The 19,958-nt window shown below is 44.6% G+C and overlaps 1 protein-coding gene across 2 annotated transcripts in view; it reads left to right on the plus strand.

The window, feature by feature from the left end:
• Positions 1-11,086, plus strand: part of GGA1 (golgi associated, gamma adaptin ear containing, ARF binding protein 1) — a 468,858-nt gene extending 457,772 nt beyond the window's left edge. For both annotated transcript variants that reach the window (XM_068252845.1, XM_068252846.1), the window contains 2 exons: positions 1,965-2,075; positions 10,289-11,086. In XM_068252845.1, coding sequence (XP_068108946.1) covers positions 1,965-2,075; positions 10,289-10,399 — 222 coding nt within the window. In that variant the 3' untranslated portion in view covers positions 10,400-11,086. The remainder of the gene's footprint in view (positions 1-1,964; positions 2,076-10,288) is intronic.
• Positions 11,087-19,958: the final 8,872 nt, after the last annotated feature.

The following is a 19,958-nucleotide window of genomic DNA, read 5'->3' on the forward strand; positions in this document are numbered from 1 at the left end:
GTAGCTTCTGCCACAGTCTTCTGTCCTCCTCCTTTTCCTCCTCAACATCCTCTGCTCTACACCCGTTTCCCTCAAATGTTCTCCTCCTTCTTCCAGTCATTTCTCACTTTTAGCTCTGTTCCATTTCTTCATCTTCCCTCATCCTTCCGGTTCCCTTACCCGTTTCATATTCATCTCGTATACTTACAAACTCCTCCTTTTTTTCTTATTCCCTCACTGTTTCGTCTGATCCATCTTCTGCTATTTACCATCATTTTATCATCTCTCCTCTTCTATTTTGTCCTCTCATCTCTCCTCATCCACTTCTTGCTCCATGCCATCCAAGTATCTCCCCTCCCCCTTCCTGCTCTCTTATAATCCGCCATCATCCACATCCTGCTCACACATTATTGTTATAAACTGTTCTATATCACCTTGCTTCGACACCACCGTCTCACAGACGGTGAGATCACTTGACTCTCCACACAGCAAGCAGGAGATAGACTTTCTCAGGCTTCTTCAATGTCTACGTTATTTATTCAGGAAACAGGAATACAGATAAATACATTCATCATATCCTAGCCATGCCAATCTTCATGTTGCGTTACAAGCTCTTGATTAGACTCCCTGCTGAAGTCAATCAGGTACCTTCTTCCTAACTACGTTACACTAAACTACCTATGTACAGCATACATTATATCAGATTACAGAAAGGAAGAACATGCTTAGAGGTCCCAGTCAGCCTTGCTAGCTAGTGCGAAAGTAAAGAGCAGAATGCCCTCTCCATCGCTCACTCCGGGTTTAATACCGACTAGGAAAGAGTTAAATATGACATCATCTTCGCCATCCCCTATATCCGTCTATTGGTGGACCCACTTGTGGTGTCATCATACACACCTACTCGATTAATAATCAATGAGACATTTGACATACATGCAGGAATGTGGATATTTACAAAACATGGCTGATGTTTATTGTTCCATGCCCAGGTCAGGGAGACCTGCGGCCTTGTTCAGAGAACAGCTTCTTGGTATGTTCTGCTGACAGAACTGCAGATTTTCTCTCTAATAGAAAATCCCCTTAAAGAGAATCTGTACTCTAATATTCTTACAATAAAAAGCATACTATTCTATTCATTATTTTCTCCTGTGCCCCTCTGTGCTGTTTCTGCCACTCTCTGCTGCAATCCTGGCTTGTAATTAACAGTTTTAGGTAGTGTTTACAAACAAACTAACCAGCTTCTAATAGGCTCAGCTAAGCATAGTGTGTGAGTCATTCAGAGTGTGCAGGGGGCCTGCAGAGGGTGTGTATCGCTTCTACCAATTACAAGCAGCCCTGCACATTCCACACAATCAAGCCTTAGCCTGACAAACAGGACAGAGGAAAGATACATTGATTTATTACAGAGACAGTGCAGGAAAGACTGCAGTAAGCCAGAGCAGATTAGAACAGGCATAGGAACTTATAGGATAGAAGAACTAAGGCTGAAAAATTTGTTACAGAGTCTCTTTAAAGGGCAGGTCTGCTCATCAAGCCTTTTTGACTAACTCAGTCCAAATAACTAAGGCCTACTTAAATTATAACAATTATCTGCCTCATCCACTTCCTGCTTGCTCATTTTCACCCTCATCCTCTTCCTGCCCACTCCTTATCCCCCTCCTCCACTTCCTGCTCATTCTTAATCGCCCTCATTCACTTCCTGCTCCATCCGATCCCCTCATCCTTTTCCTATTTCTTAATATAACACTACCCTCTTAGCCACTCCCCCTTCCCCTCTCCATATTGGTGTAATTTCCTGTTCTTTACGATGTCTTCTCATTCACTTGCTTTCATTCTGTTCCACATTCTCTTACTGCTCTTTTGCTCCCCTCTTCATTTTCCTTCCTCTACCTTTTCCCACTATCCTGACCCCTCATCTTGTCTTCTCCGCTATCCTGTCTTTTTTAAAAAAAATTTTTTACACATCATTTTTCTGCTTTTCGAAGGTCATGAAGGTGAAGTTACAGCCTGCAACTGGCAGTGAACTTCCAGCATTTAATCCTATTCTGCCTCCGGCCGCCATCACGCAGGTGTTGCTGTTGGCCAACCCCTCACAGGTAAGGCTCCACCCATCCTCGCCACACAGGTAAATACAAGTCTCTGCATGACAGGATACAGTGTCATAGACTCCGATTCTGTACATTTTTGCCTCAAGTTTCCTCACAGGATCTTTTTTCTCATCTTGGCCCTGGTTCAAATAAACCCCACTTCTGTGATTCTTTTTCACACCTTATTAATAAAATACCTTTCCTGTGGCTGTTGTCCTAGATTTACTTAAATGGAGTTGTAATATCCAAAAATAGATTTGCTTAAAAAAAGAGTCCCCCCAAATATATTATCTAACCCGCTTTTTTTTATTTCTAAAATAGTTGCCTATATGCCCCCTAATTCTTTTTTTTTTTAACCTAGTCTGTGTGCCTTAGCTGAACTGCGCCGAACTGTGCAGTGCCAACAGGATTGTGGGAAGTCCTTTTTTTTTTTCTAAAACTCTGACATAATATTCAATAAAAACTGGTTTTCCAACTTTTTATATGCCATACGGTTATCATATTTGCTTTTATGCATAAGTATCATTATTAATTTAGAAATTACAAGTTTCCAAAATACACTTTTTTTGCTTTACATTTTATTAATAACTGCGTTATTCATGTTCTAACGTAAGCAGAAATGCTTTCTGATTTTCCGACTTTGTTCAGCAGAGCCTGCAGTGTCAGAGAAGTGTTTATTTACATTCTTCATTTGATACAATGATACAATGAAATACAAGATACCATTATCTCAAAAACATACAGATAAGTTAATTGGCTCATCCCTAAATTGGCCCTAGACTACAGTACTTACACTACATAATACAAACATAGACATATGATAATAGTAGGGATTAGATTGTGAGCTCCTTTGAGGGACAGTTAGTGACAAGACAATATATATACTGTACAGCGCTGCGTAATATGTCGGCGCTATATAAATACTAAAAATAATAATAATAATAATAATAATCTCCACTTTGGATGCCTCCAGCTTTGCTGAAGGGAACTTCTAATTCCTGTGTGTAACACTTTGAATGCTGTTCTAGTAAAAAAAAAAATGCTGCTTGTATATAATATTCTGTAAATAATCTATTAGAGCAAAGAAGAAATGCTGTGTTTCATTCCGCTTTAAATAAATATAAAATTGTATATTCAAACAACAAAATACTGAAAGATTTCTCAAATGAAGCTTAATACTTTTCCTGTGGACTTTTTTTTTCTTTCCACTTTTTCACTTGCTAGGTGCTGAAAAGGTATTTTGTAGATAAGAGCCCCAATTCAATTAACTTTTCTCCTCATGTTTCTCGCAGGAGATGTTTTCTCATTTTATGTACAAAATATGTTGTACATAAAATGACAAAATACGGCGGATCGTTCAGAAACAGCCTTATCAGTCTGCCGACAGTGCGTACACACGCGCTACTGTCGCCTGAAAGTCCGCCCAGTGGGAGGGTCTAACGGAATCGTTGTTGGCGGCCGTAGTGCGTGTGTATGCACCTTTAACCTGATCTGGGTTAAAAAAGGAAAAAAACTGAAATGATGTCACTTTTGGCATCACAGAGAAACAGTAAAGATTGAAACCAGCAGAAATATTACTGTATATACTCGAGTATAAGTCTAGAAATTTAGGACTGATTTGCTTCATAAAAGTATAGGGGGTGACTTATACACGAGTCACAGGCAGCACTAAGCACACTGAGTAATGTGTGTACTAATAGTGACATTCCCATTTGCAGCAATGTACCCAGTGGTAAGTTATACTTTGAAATGCCAAGAAACCACTGGTCTGAAAGTCCTGGCCACAACAATTACCAAGGAAAGGGGCAAGGGGGGAAATACTGGGCTTCATAAAAGGGTGTGACTAATTGTAGCACTTGGGGGCCTGGAGGAGGTATTGGCTGCACTTAAGGGACAGGAGGGGTTAATAGCTTCAATACTGTATGCAGTGCAGTCATTAACCCCTCCTGGTCCTCAAGTGCCGCCATTAACTTTGCTGGGTAGACTTATACTTGAGTCAATAAAAATTTCCAGTTTAAGAGGTTTGAATATTGGAGTCGACTTATACACGAGGTCGACTTGTATTCGAGTATATACGGTATTTTCTTTTTTCATATCACATTCTCTTAAATCTGACAGTGAACACTAAAAACAACAGGATAGGTAAGCTAAATAATGTATTTTTTTTTTCTAGTTAATATGAAGTTTCATTCCACTTTAACGCTACATGAAAAAACAAAAAAAATTTTTTTTTTAAAAAGATTTGCTGCCCCCTGGCGGATTTTTAGCAAACCGCCAGGAGGGTTAAGTCTGGTATTAAAGAGAATCTGTACTCTGAAGTTTTTACAGCAAAAAGCATACCATTCTATTCATTATGTTCTCCTGGGCCCCTCTGTGCTGTTTCTGCCACTCTCTGCTGCAATCCTGGCTTATAATTGCCAGTTTTATGCAGTGTTTACAAACAAACTAACCAGCTTGTGATAGGCTCACATAAGCAGAGTGTGTGAGTCATACAGAGCCTGCAGGGGGCATGGAGGGGATGTGTATAGCTTCTACCAATCACAAGCAGCCCTGCACATTCCACACATTCCAGCCTTAGCCCGACTGTGCCGACAGAAGGAAACAGATTAGATCATATAACAGAGATAACACAGCCACTGTGCAATTAGGAAAAGCTGCAGTAAGCCAGAGCACATTAGAACAGGCAAAGGAACTTATAGGATAGAAGAACTAAGGCTGAAAATTTTGTTACAGTCTCTTTAAGGTGGCCATACATTAATCGATCTGCCACCAGATCAATCATTCAAATCCCGATCTAATCTGATCAAAGAGGGATATATTGCCTTCCCACAAACTACACACCTGTTTCCAATAGATTTCAGCATTAAATCTATTGGAAATCATCCTAGTGCCACCACTTCTGCCCCCAAATGTATATGCGTGTACCCCCCAGTGCCTCTGTGCAGTGTTGAAGGCTCACCTGTCCGCCGGCGCCTAATGGAACCTTTGAAAGATTTTCCAGCATTCCCGATTAATCAGGTGGCTGTATTTCAGGACTAATTCCCCTTCGTTTCGATAAAATGATTGGATCAGAAAGCCAATCGGCCCGCATAATCGAGCAATGTACGGGGCACTCTTACTTTTCTTTACTACTTTTCAGTGCTATTTTATTTGGAGGGTGCTTAAAACATATTTTGTACATAAAATGACAAAACATCTCCTGCAAGAAACGTGAGGAGAAAAGTTAATTGAATTGGGGCTCTTATCTACAAAATACCTTTTCAGCACCTAGCAAGTGAAAAAGTGCAAAAAAAAAAAAAAAAAAAAAAGTCCACAGGAAAAGTATTAAGCTTCATTTGAGAAATCTTTTAGTATTTTGTTGTTTGAATATACAATTTTATATTTATTTAAAGCGAAATGAAACACAGCATTTCTTCTTTGCTCTAATAGATTATTTAGAGCATATTATATACAACCAGCATTTTTTTTTTTTTTTACTAGAACAGCATTCAAAGTGTTACACACAGGAATTAGTAGTTCCCTGCAGCAAAGCTGGAGGCATTCAAAGTGGAGATAATGTTATCTTGTATTTCATTGTATCAAATGAGGAATGTAAATAAACACTTCTCTGACACTGCGTTAAGCAGAAATGCTTTCTGATTTGTCCGACTTTGTTCAGCAGAGCACTGAACAAAGTCGGACAAATCCGAAAGCAATTCTGCTTACGTTAGAACATGAATAACGCAGTTATTAATAAAATGTAAAGCAAAAAAAGTGTATTTTGGAAACTTGTAATTTCTAAACTAATAATGATACTTATGCACAAAAGCAAATATAACCGTATGGCATATAAAAAGTAGGAAAACCTGTTTTTATTAAATATTATGTCAGGGTTTTATACCGCTTTAAAGAGAACCTGAACTGAAAATAAAAAGTCAAAATAAACATACACAGGTGATACTTACCTCCCATGTAGTCTGCTCATCAATCTTTCTCCTCTCCTGCGTCCTATTTGTCCAGTGTGATCGATGGAATTCTCTGTCCTCCATTTTGAAAATGACCATTACCCCATAACAGCTTCCTGGTCAGCACACTGTTAAACTGTTATGTCGCCCACTTGAGCCATAGGGAAACATGGACATTACCCTGCACAGTCAGTTGTAACTGACAGCAGCTGATATATAACTGACAGCAACTGGTATATTTCAGTTCTGACAAAATCTTGTCAGAACTGGAAGAGATCACTGTAAGAAGAAAATGGTGAGCTTCTGATAGGAACTGATGGCTAAGTAAGTATGTGATATTCATTTGCAGCTACATCATGTGTTCATTTTAAATAATTTGACTCAGTTCAGGTTCCCTTTAAGGAGACAATTGTCTGATAAAACTTAAAGGGGCACTATGGTTAAATAACTGGTTATAATGTAATTTAATATAAAATATGTGCAAGTGTAGCAATGTTTAACACATATATTGTGGCAGAAAAAAAGTCTATTTCAATATTACATTACCCTTAAGGTCCGTACACACGCCGGACTTTAGGCAACGACGGGTCCGTCGTTGCCTCCCGCTGGGTGGGCGTGCCAGCGACAGTCCGGCGTGTGTACGCTCTGTCGTCAGACTGATACGGCTGTTCCTGAGCGATCCGCCAATATATTTTTGACAAAAATTGTTTGAAATTACAATCGATGTGGCATGTTGTGCTATATAGAGTGCTGGGAATCAACCAGTAAAATCGATGCGTGTGTGGCCTGTATTTAATCTTGTAGACCACAGATGGGTGATTGCACAGCAGCCATGCTCCAGCTACTTTACACTGCACTCAGCATGCAAAGTAGGTGGTTTACCTCCTGCCTGTATGCTCCATTAAGCTCTATTAAACTCTAGCAGGATACACTGCCTATGTACAAGCAGCTTTGGATGGAAACTGATACTAGACCAGACAGGAAGTAATATTTTACAGTCTGTTTATTAAAGATTATCCGAGGCGAGTGACTTTAAAAAAAAGTCATTACCTTTTTAGCTGCATAAACCTCCTGGGACTTTCTAAATTGTCCGGGCTGGCCTGGGCCCTGACTCTCCCCTGTGTTGGCAGCCTTGACCTGGAAGCCGAAGTCCAGAATTGCCTGCGCATTTTGCATGGCTCTGAGTGCGCCTGCGCAGGTCTCAAGCCCTCTAACGCCGCTTCCTCGCTTCAGGCAGTCTCCTGAACATAGTGGGTGTTTGCTCACATCACTGGCAGCGCATGCAATATGTCCATGATACCGCCAGGAGTGAGGACACGGTGGCATAGAGCTTGAGACCTACACCCGTGCAGCAATGCGAACTGCACAGTTGTGGCAACGATTTTGGACTTCTGCTTTTGGGTCAAGACTGCCAACCCCGGGCAGGATTGGGGCTCTGTCTGGAGAGTTTAGCAAGCACTTGAAAGAATACTTGGGGAAAAGGAGGTCGTAGACCATGTACTTGGAGTTTTATGCAGCTTAAAAAGTAATTGCTTTTCACTTGCCTCGGATATCTTGTAAAGGACATTAGGCTAGTGGTAATTTTGTACCTCGAAAGACCAAATACTGTTGCAGCCTATTGCTGAAAACATCACAAGTATCATTTTTGCGCAAATAGCTTCAAGGTGAAAAAGTCTGCTCATTTTCCTTCCTTAACTGTTGAGTGTTCAATGAAAATGGACTTCTGCAGAAATTAGGATTACCCCTCAAGAGTTCTCAGTTTCAGTTGCTTCTGTAAAGGCGCCTGCCTGGGTGGGGGCGGGGCCACTGGACAGACCACATCCTGGTGTTGTGGCAGCTACCTGGAATGAAAGGACAGGGAAGCTTTGGTTGTTTTCGGTCATGTGCTTCAGCATCAGGTGGTGTAAGCTTGCATCACATGAGTCATAGCGATAGAGGAAACTCCTCCACTCACCTAACAGTTTAGCACAGCAATAGGCAATCATTTTGCACTTCACAGCTACTGTATGTGGTTTGAAAATGAAACTTTGATGCTCCTGGGGTGCAGCGGAGTGTAAATAACCTTATATCACCGTGCATACGCTGACTTTTTTTTACACCCCACGTTTTGGGTGTAAAGTGGTCCAGAAGTCAATAGTAGCCGGCACCATCTAGTAACAGGCTCTTTTTATTAGTAAAAAAGACACATGATATAATAAGATAGCAGTAGCGACGTTTCGGAGGAATACGTCCTCCTTTCTCAAGCTTCTATCAGTGTCTGCCCAGCTTGAGAAAGGAGGACGTATTCCTCCGAAACGTCGCTACTGCTATCTTATTATATCATGTGTCTTTTTTACTAATAAAAAGAGCCTGTTACTAGATGGTGCCGGCTACTATTGACTTCTGGATAACTTTGGAACTGAAGTGCTGACGTTCCAGGAGCCAGGCACATCACCTATGGAAACTCTTGGTGTGCTGTCTAACCAAATTACTGATTGGGTGTAAAGTGGGGCAGTCGGCCTGTCGTTGATGTGTGTGGCAGCATGAATATCTACCTCTTCTTCTTTGGCTTGCATACACACGTCTCACCGGTAACTGGCCACTAGAGGTCCAGGCTCACCATGGTCACATGACTAAGCTTGCAGTTCCAGCGGCCAGTTCAGAAGCTGCCAGGGAGGCACGGGGACCAGAGCAGGAGTGAGGAGAGGTAGGTATACATGCTGCAGCATCAATGCGCACGCTTAGGCCTTTACATCACAGGAGCCTATAGGCACAGATGTGCTGGCACCCTATACTTCGCCCTCCAGGAACCTACAACACCCCCCCGCCAAACTGCACCACAAGTGTGTTGGTTGTCCCAGCTGTCACTTCTCCCTTACTTCCCTTGCCTGTCATAGCTACAGGTGTCCCTCAGTATTAGTAGGAATGGTCACCAATGCTGATTCTGTGAAAATTCCGATTTCTGCTAATGCTGATTGGCGAATCTGCGGATTTCCGTTTTCTGAGGAGTTGTTTGTTGTTTTTTTTATGCATAATTTTACTGTGGTAATTGGAATTCCACGGACTTTTTAGTATCCGAGTCTTATGATTGGTCTTAAATAACTGCGGTAATCAGATTTTCTTGGAAACATTTCTGCATTCTCTGATTTGTCCAATGCTTTCGAGTTCTGGGCTAAAATGAACGAGTTATGGTAGTGCATTATTTACGTGGATATCCGATTTACAATCAGAAATGTGGACATTTCAATCTGAATGAGCATCCCTATTGGCTATCCAGAGGTGCCCTCAGTAGTAAGTAGCTAGAGGTGGCCCCAAGTATTAGGTAGCTACAGGTGCCCCTGTCTGAAGGGAGATCTGGTCACTGGAATGCTGAGAGCTGGATGAGTAACCTCTCATTTATGCTCTGCCCGGGACCCTGCATACCTGCATAGGGAAGGGGCGGTGGGGTGCACTCGAGGGAAATGATCTGCCTTTCCATCATCATTGCTCCTGTAGGCATGTGCCTACAGTGCCTTATAGCAAATGCAGTCCTGTGCTTTTTGCATCTGCTGGCACACTCTGCACGGGAGGTCAAGGTGGCACATCGCGGTTTGGACTTTTGGCAGTTCAGACCTTTTGGCCAATTGTTTAGGCCTTATCCGTGCACATATTTGCAATCAGTTTATCAGAGTTCTATAAACTGGCCTTCAACACATGCTAGATGATCGTCCAAGACGGTCTCTCCTCCCCCACTCCATTGCTGATTAGCATGTCTGTACAGTAAACATTTGTAAACCTGTCACCTTTATGCAGAAAATGTACAAACCTTTTGTATCTTGAAATGAATGTTTGTCCAATGTGTAAAGGTACATGCACACCTTCGCTTTTTGTCAACCAAAACAATCAGTGTCACCTGATGATGGTGGCCTCCCCTTCAGTTATTAGCCTATTTGGGAAATCAGTGGCTAATGCTATTGTAATTCCTGCAGTGGGACGCCTCTTGCTCATCCTCCCTTACCGCTCTTCAAAAAAACAGAACACACTGCTCACCTGGGAGATGAGCAGCATATCTGTACAGCGATCATCCCTAAACTGTCATTTGGAATGGTCCCTGTGAGTGACAGTTATCCAAGATCTGAATGTAGCTTTGAAGTAGACCGATGCAAATAGAGGCGTGCACATTACAGCATCCCACCCATCCCTGTTCAATTTGGATCTAGGACTGGGGGTGGGGTGGGATGGTCCAAACTGAACAGGGAAATGTGGAGATCCCAATCCTGTCCACACCTGTAATCTAACACGTGTTTGTTTGTTTCACAGGAAAAGGTCAGGCTACGATACAAACTCACCTACACACAAGGCGACCAGTCATTCGATGAGATGGGCGATGTGGAAGATTTTCCTCCGGTGGAGAAATGGGGACACCTGTAGGAGGAATTGGGAAGTGTCACTTATTGCAGACTCCAGGCCATCAGATCTCGGGAGAGGAATTCAGCTGAACTGCACTATCTTCAAATCATTTTGTGGATGATTTATCCAAAGCTCCTGTCCTGCTCTGCCGATACGGAAATGTGGGGGTTGGCGTAAGAGAGAGCCCACATGGCGTGCTGTCAATCCTCTCAATATCTTTACAGTTTGTTGTCCTGTCTGCTGTCCGCTGGAGGGGGTCAGGAACGCATTTACTGTATAGTTTATTTTACTGATTCTTGTACAAGTCCTGCCATTTAGATAATCACACATGACACATCAGCTGCATAGAGGTGTGATAGAGCCCACTGCCACTGTCTGACATCTGTTTATCATTCTCTTTTCCCCACCCCTTTTGCCTGTCATGTGACATTACTGCACATGGACGCCCCTTTTTGCCTTTCATGGGACATTAGTGCACATGGGCGCCCCCTTATGTCTGTCATGTGACATTACTGCACATGGAGGAGGAGTCCATACCCTACTTCCGGACTGGACTGCTGTTGTCTCGTCCAGATGAATAGTACATCCGCTCTATGTACAGCTTGGACCTCATGTTCGCTTAGACTGGGCAGTGTTTTATATAAAGATGTCTGCTTAAAGCTCAGCCTATCTGTACCAAAAATTGGAATAAAATCTTTAGCTCCCCCATATTGATATATTGCCTGTCACTAAATATTATTATTATATTACCCATGACATAAACTGTTAGCAACCACTTTGATGTCATCCGGACTGATCGGTCATAATTCTGCGGTGGTGGCGAGCTGTTCGCACACACCCAGTTCTAGGCCATAAGTGAAATGAGGCCGCAAGTTTTCCAGGAATGCGCAGGCGTATACGGCAGAGGATTCACTTTTGGGATTGCTGTGCTATTAGATGAGGGTTTTTTTGGGAGAGAGGGGATAGAAAGATTACTTGTGAGCAGATTTCCTCATGCTGCCCAGTCAGTGGGGGACATTTATCAAAATATTGGCAGTTCTAGAAATTAACGCTAGACTGCCGCTATTAAGTAGGATTTTAGAAGTATCTTATTATCATGCAGAACAGCCCTCCTGCTGATTAGAACGGTTTAAAGCCAATGGTTCCTGATTACTTAAAAAAAGCCAGCTACTTACCTAAGGAGAGGGAAGGCTCTGTGTCCTAATGAGCTTCCCTTCTCCTCTCCCGGATACCTCATTGGAGCGGCAGCTCCTCCGTTCACATCCCCCGCCGCGGGGGACTTCGGGAGCGGAGTCCGATAGAGGGCGCTTGCGCAGTTTGGAGCGGCCTGTCTTCGGGGGCACTCGGATTCCCGAAGACTGTCAAAGCCTCCATTCGGCGGCGGAAGTAGCAGTATTTGACCAATTTATTAAAATACTGCTACGGGGGAGCCATCGCTGGAACGGGCACCGGGAGAGGAGAGGGGAGGCTCATTAGGACTCTGAGCCTTCCCTCTCCTTAGGTAAGTATCTGGCTTTTCTTTTACTAATCCGGTTCCCATTCTCATTAAGTAGAAAAATGCATTGATAAATCTGGCCCAGTATGTTTATACAGTAGACTCTTTGTTAACCGGCACCAACAGGGATCGGCTGATGTCAAAGAAGTGTGCTTTCCGGTTGCTTAAGACTCGTTAAAAATACGGCCAGCTATTACAGAACTATACTCCGCTCTGGGCTCTGTATTAAATGTTAAAATGCAGTAATGGAAAGTATATTAACCTTGCGGAGCCATGGAAGCACAGCGTCTTTAAGCACAGCAGAGCCCCAAAACAGTCTAAGGCCTCTTGCACACTGCATGCATTTCAGATTCCGATTCCGCTTTTTAGGCCCCTTGCACACTATGTCCGATTTTCGATTTAGATTTAGATTGTGAAAAACGCAAATCGCATTAGTACAGTATACCTAATGGTATACTGCACACCATGCCGTTTTTGATTAAGATTGCGTTTTCGTTTTTAAAATCGTTACTGCTGCTGCGTTTTTCATCCGATTCCGATTCAATACAAAGTATAGGAATCGGATCGGAAATCGGTTCACCCAGTGTAGTAAACGCATGTAAATACGTTTACGATTACGTTTCTCGCCGGCTGTATTGTTCCCGCGCACACAGACCTCAGAGCAGAGAGATGATTGGCCAGCATTTGAAGTAAGGAAGTGATGTCACGTGTTGTACGCGTCACTTCCTCATCCGAGGCAAGAGGGAAAGTGTGCAGCGTTCGTGGTGGAGAGGAGCCAGTGGCGTAGGGATAAGGATAGCAGCCATAGCGGCTGCTATAGGCCCGTAGCCAAAGAAGGGGAGGGGGGGAGGCCCGGGGTCTGCTCCGCTCCTGGGTTTATTTTCTTTTACCCTTCCCTCCATCCCTCACTAAAAACTGCCGCTGATTATTTCCCTGGGAGGTGGGCGACTCTTATCACACCCCCTCACCTCGGCGGCCCCCCCCCCCCCCCTCCTGTTATGATCGGCGCCGCGGCGGAAGCAACAGCTATAGTCTCCGGGCTGCAGCAGACTTTACAGCTCCAGCCGCCTGGTCCACACACTGTCTCCTCCTCAGCAATACCGCTCGCAGGCACTGAATCAGGAAGTAGTGCGAGCGGTATTGCTGAGGAGGAGACAGTGTGTGGACCAGGCGGCTGGAGCTGTAAAGTCTGCTGCAGCCCGGAGACTATAGCTGTTGCTTCCGCCGCGGCGCCGCTCATAACAGGAGGGGGGGGGGCCCGCCGAGGTGAGGGGGAGTGATAAGAGTCGGGCCCGCTCCTTCCCAGCCACCCAGGTAATCAACCGCCCACCCAAACCCCCAGGTAATCAGGACTCCCCCAAATAATCACCTACTCAGACCCCCCAGGTAATCACCCACCCAGACCCCCCAGGTAATCAGCCACCCACCCACCCAGACCCCCTCAGGTAATCAACCACCCACCTACCCAGACCCCCCAGGTAATCAGCCACCCACCCAGACCCCCCCAGGTAATCAGCCATCCACCCAGACCCCCCCAGGTAATCAACCACCCACCTACCCAGACCCCCCAGGTAATCAGCCACCTACCCACTCACCCAGACCCCCCAGGTAATCAACCACCCACTCAACCCCCCAGGTAATCAAAAGGACCCCCCAAGTAATCACCCACTCAGACCCCCCCAGGTAATCACCCACCCAGACCCCCCCAGGTAATCAGCCACCCACCCAGACCCCGAGTTAATCAGCCACCCTCCCAACCAGACCCCCCAGGTAATCACCCACCCTCCTACCCAGACCCCCCAGGTAATCACCCACCCTCCTACCCAGATCCCCAGGTAATCACCCACTGTCCTACCCATACCCCCCAGGTAATCAAACACGCACCCAGCTCCCCCAGGTAATCACCCAGACCCCCCAGGTAATCAAAAGGACCCCCTCTCTCCCCCACTCCCCCGTTAGGGCCCCCAAGCTACACACCCCCCCCCCCCCCCCTTACCCAGGAGGAGCTGCGGGTGGGGGGGGGGGGGCCCAAGAGAAAAATTTGCTATGGGGCCCAGCCATTTCTAGCTACGCCCCTGTAAGGAGCGCTTGTGGACATGCGGCTATTTATTTTATACACTAATTCCCCTCCGGAGGACCCAACTCTCTCTGACCCCTTCCTCTCTCCCTCACCTCGGGGCACCTCTACTGTCAAGTGCGTGGGCGGTGGCTGAAGATTCAGTTACAGGCGCCGGCAGATGATAGAGCTCCAGCTGCCTGGTCCAAGCTGTCTCCTCTTTTGCAGTCTGCAATGTTGTTCGCCAGCGGCTGGAGGTCTGTCATCTGCTGGAGCCCGGAGCCTGTAGAATAATCTTCCGCCGCCGCTGACGCTGGACGAGGAGTGCCGGAGGTGAGGGAGAGGGGAAAGTAGTCACCACCCCCGGCATGCATTTGCATATAGCCCACCAGGCAATGGCATATAGCCCACCCTCCCCACCCACCAGGCAATGGCATATAGCCCACCCTCCCCACCCACCAGGCAATGGCATATAGCCCACCCTCCCCACCCACCAGGCAATGGCATATAGCCCACCCTGGCCACCCACCCACCAGGCAATGGCATATAGCCCACCCTGGCCACCCACCCACCAGGCAATGGCATATAGCCCACCCTGGCCACCCACCCACCAGGCAATGGCATATAGCCCACCCTGCCCACCAGGCAATGGCATATAGCCCGCCCTGCTCACCAGGCAATGGCATATAGCCCGCCCTGGCACCCACCAGGTAATAAAATTCAATGTTTTGCCTGGGGGAAAAAACTATGCCCTAGTCAACAACTAATCTGCACTGTAGCTAAGCACAGTAAAAACGGAATCGGAATCGGATATACAAATCCCACTGCAAAACAAAAAACAGATTCAGATTAAAAATCTGAATCTGAATCGGATGTGCAGTGTGCAAGAGGCCTTATCTGTTTTTACATCCGATTCCGATTCAGATTTTTAATCTTAACTGCATGCTGCGTTTTTTGATCCGTTTTTTTTGTTGAATGTATTCAAGGAAAATCGGAAACGGAATCGGAAACGGAATCGGAATCGGAAAACGGATTTGCAGTGTGCAGGGAGCCTAAGGCTCCCTGCACACTGCAAATCCGTTTTCCGATTCCGTTTCCGATTCCGATTCCGTTTCCGATTTTCCTTGAATACATTCAACAGAAAAACGGATCAAAAAACGCAGCATGCAGTTAAGATTAAAAATCTGAATCGGAATCGGATGTAAAAACAGATTAAAAAGCGGAATCGGAATCTGAAATGCATGCAGTGTGCAAGAGGCCTAAGAAGTTGGCCTTCACCACTGTGAGTACTGCCTGCAATTTGTGCTGGTTGGTTGAGACTCTTGGTTATTTGAGTCCGGATAACAGGACTCTACTGTATCAGGGGCTAGATTTAGGAAATCAATTTCTCTATGGGTGAGGCATTTTCAGCTATTCTAGTGCCGCAAACTGGACTCCATATTATTAATTTTTAAACCCTTGATTCATAGTCCTGCTTTGCGTTATGACAGTAATTGTGTTCATTCTGTGTACTGCAGGAGTGCGGTGACAGGCCCGGGAGTACAGTAAGTGTAGTTCCCCTTTAAGATCAGTTCCTGCTTTCATGTGAGCCCCAACTGCAGCGTCCTGTGCTGAAGCGTGCATCCTGCAAGCCACTTCCTGATCTGCAAGACTCGCGCTTAGCTGTGGTCTTGCGAAGGCTGCTGCTAAACTCAGACCACATCCCTTTTTGCATTGAGTCATAGGCTGGGATTGTCAGTATTGGGGGTGCATGGCTTACTCTTACTAAACCATGTTTTTATACTTAACAGCCAGTCCACTCCTGTCTGAAGCGAAGAGGATCACAGAGACTCTGGCAGCTGCAGTGTCATGTGACCAGCAGCAGTACTGTTGTGCAATGAAGGATAAGTGCCTAAACGGTTGGGGGAGGGTGTCGGGGTTATTCCTTCATCCCTTTAAAGACCTAGTGGGGCAGTCCTCCAGCTTGCTATGCAGTATATATAAATGCTTGCAAGCGTCCCTAGGTTAGGCTCTCTGGGTCTGGTGACCCAGCATGTTGCTATATGGTGAATGCTATAGTATCTAGAGCCAGAAACAGTCAGAGTACACAAAGAGGAAGCCAGGGTAACATCACTTCCCTTCTCTGCTGTACACAGCCATCAAATTATCACTAGAAAATTGAAGTTTAGCTAATACCATTACGCTTCAGATTATATGGTGTGCTAAAGGTGGCCACTAACGATCCAATTTCCTGCTAAAAATCGTTTGAGCAATCAGATAATTCTGATCGGAAGTGAAATATTGTAATACATCATTCACTACACCATCAGCGTACAATATTTGCTTCCTATCTATCACAACTGACAAAAAAATCCAATGGGACGACTGTTTTTATAAAAGTTTGTAATCGATTGTGCCAATCAATGCAGATTATTTACAACCAATACGATCAGAATTATCTGATTGCTCGAATGATTTTTCGCTAGAAATTGGACCGTTTGTGGCCACCTTTAGGGTCGCGCACTGTCATTTTGTGCTTAGTGACAATTCAGTGCAGGTGGTTAGTATCGGTCCAATTTCTAGCGAAAAATCGTTCGAGCAATCAGATAATTCTGATCGGAAGTGAAATATTGTAACACATCGTTCACTACACCATCAGCGAACCAATATTTGCTTCCTATCTAGCACAACGGGCAAGAATATCCACATTTTGGTTCGACAAAAATCCAATGGGAGGACAGATAATTCTGATCAGATGTGATTAGATTGGTTGTAAATACTCTACGTCGATGGGCACAATCAATAATGAATGATTATAAAAACAATGGAAAGTCCACGGGCCTCAGATGAAGCCCTGTATCACGGGGAGTCACAGATTAAGGTGGGAGGTACATCAAGTCTCCCAACAACTGAAGTCCATACACATACAATCCGATCCGGACTCGACCCTTCAAGACTAGTTTAGAGCTTTATTTCCAATAGATAGCGGTTATACAGCAAAAAACAACACGCACAACATTTCGGGCCGTCTGCCCTTTCTCAAGCACTTGAGAAAGGGCAGACGGCCCGAAACGTTGTGCGTGTTGTTTTTTGCTGTATAACCGCTATCGGAAATAAAGCTCTAAATTGGTCTTGAAGGGTCGAGTCCGGATTGGATTGTATGTGTATGATTATAAAAACAGTCATCCAATTGGATTTTCGTCTAACCAAAATTCGGATTTTCTTGTCGGTTGTGATAGATAAGAAGCAAAGATTGGTACGTTGATGGTGTATTACGATATTTAACTTCCGACCAGAATTATCTGATTGCTCAAACAATTTTTTGCTAGAAATTGGATCGTTTGTGGCCACCTTTACTCTTAACTAGTGATGGTCCTATCTAGGAGAACTCATGGAGAGGCATGTGATCAGTTTGGTCAGGTGATCGATATGCAAGTCTCTGATTTGGCTTAGTCATGATCATGTGCTATAGCAGGATGTGATCAGAGCTCTGCAAATCAAACAAATCATATACTTCTCCATGAATTCTCCTAGACCTGACTACCACTACTTTTAACATATACTTTTATATGCTTATCGTAGCAGAGCTGCAAAGTCATTTTACTCTAGGTAAAGAAACAGCCCCTCGATTGGTTAGAATCAGCGCCAACTGACACGTGAATTAATACTGACCCCTCCAGCGGGAAATGTCCAAAGTCATTGCTGTGTCTTCTGCTACTGTCTAGTTTCTTCTTCCATTTAGTTTCTGATCACCCATGTCTTACAACTGTTTGTTTTTTTCCTTTTAGTCTTTTGTTTCGTGCTCACCTGCATTCTACAGATATATTGTATATATATTTTTTGGTGTGAATGGTGCAGGGGTAACAGCACACTGAATTGTGTAACTTAAGGAGAAATAAAAGCTTTATTTCAAAAGCCTTGAAGTGACGACAAGGTTTCTGCTTGGTGTGAGCTCCCTAGAGAATGTCACAGAGGAAAGAACAGACACAAGTGGTTGAGACTATTCTTGTATATGGAATGCCTGGTACACACGATACAATTTTCCCGTCAGATCAATGAGAAATTTCCTGTTTTTTGATCATTTCCAACATCTCACATCTGCGCTCGAATTTTTGCAGTACTCATCTCAAAATCAATCCCTTAATCGATCAGAAGCAGATCGGACAAGTTGGAGATTATCAAATGATATTTACCACCTTAAAGAGGAACTTAAACCACTGAACTTCATCCCAATTAGTAGCTAATACTCTCTCTTTTCCATGAGGAATTTTTACATCTTCACAAATAGATCATCTGTATGGCTGATGTTGTGGTGAAACCCCATCCACACATGCGCAGAAGACCCAGACTGCACCCGACTGAGCCTGTTACCGGGGCTAATCGTTGCTGAACCGCGGAAGAACGACGTGGGACTGGGGTGGGAAGAAGCCCCGGCTAAGTATCAAATCTTTTCCAGGTCTCTGGTGCACTTTAAGGGCTCTTTTCCACCACACTGCGGTTTACAATCCCATTCTGATTGCCCAATGGATCGCAAAACACGGTACAGTTAAACTAATAGAAACAGCAACAATTTTCTCCCGAGTGCAGTTGTCGTCCTGCTGTGTTTCGGGTGCGATTGGCTACAGTAGCTGAATCGCAGTAGGGGAAATTAGGAAGAAACGGGATCACTTCAAAGCCAGATTTGGCCCTGCGATCGCCAGTTGGACAGCACTGTTTTAGGTCTAGGAAAAGATAGTACAGTATTAGGCAAACATAAGTGAGGGCCGGGGCTAAAATAGACAAAAGCTGGGGGGGGGTTTTGGTGGTAGAAGAAATAAAATTAGGCAAAAGGGATTCTTTTAGGTCTGGGAGGGATGAAGTAAGGTGCTGCAGCCCCTGTAGGAGGAGAATTATGCTCAGGAGGAGGAGATGCAGCCTCTGTAGGAGGCGTTACTTTCAGGAGGAGGAGCTGCAGCCTCTGTAGGAGGAGATCTACACTTAGGAGGAGCTGAAGCCTCTGTAGGAGGAGTTACTCTCAGAAGGAGGAAAAGCAGCCACTACAAGGGAGTTACACTGAGGAGGAGCTGAAGCCTCTGTAGGAGGAGTTACTCAGAAGGAGGAGCCCTAGGCCTCCAAAGTGGGAAGCAGTACAGGCAGTGATATAGATGCCTGTGCTGTATAAAAGCAAAATAATACCATTATTCCTTACATGTAAAAACTGAACTGAAGGAATTGCTTTTTATCGCAGCAAAAGTGAAAATTCAAGATCTGAAATCGAACAACCGCAACCTTTTTAGGACCGGCATGTCCCCTGCCATGAAGGACCAGAGGATCCATTTCCCTGGGGATCTAGTGGACCCCCCTCCCCATTTAGATAATCCCTGGTTATTTAGTGTCTTCCATCGACGGCTTAATTTCCGGCCTCTGGTGTGCGCGATCGTTTCGGGGCCGCTCGCAACCGTAGCAGTAAAATCTATGTCCTTTCAGCGCCAGGACGTAGCAGGACGTAGATTTGTACTGCATCGGTCTGAAACCGGGTAATATTGAAAAAAAAAATTAATTTAGCTACTTGGGCTACAATCTATATTCAGATTGGAAAGGATGCCTCATTGCTATATGTTGTTTCCCGATGTATATAGCGTGGTGTCCGTTTTGCAAGCTAATTTCCCATATGACCATTACCATGAGATTCCTGTGAAAAGACCAAAAGACACTACAAGAAACAGCCGCCTATCGCGACGCTGATTCGACGCCAGTAGTGAACCTTCCTGTCCATATTTTTACCAGTGTGAACCTTGCCTTAGGGAGTTACACAGTTGTGAATCCACTGAACCTCTTTGTATAATAACAACATTTTATTCCTGTCCCCTTCTCTTGGCGGTGGTTAGGGATGGTTAATGAGATACTGATGATTTCACGTCTATGCAAATTTATTGCGAATATTCTGCAAATCTATGCAGTTGGAAATGGAGCGAATGCAGCAGCTTTTGTAAAGGTGCATAAGCTGTAGTATTGCTATAAACAACTAAGAACTGCTGCACTTGTAAAAGGCCTTCCTCTCTGTCTTGTAG

The sequence above is a fragment of the Hyperolius riggenbachi genome, chromosome 9 (assembly GCF_040937935.1).
Source record: "Hyperolius riggenbachi isolate aHypRig1 chromosome 9, aHypRig1.pri, whole genome shotgun sequence".
NCBI lineage: Eukaryota > Metazoa > Chordata > Amphibia > Anura > Hyperoliidae > Hyperolius > Hyperolius riggenbachi.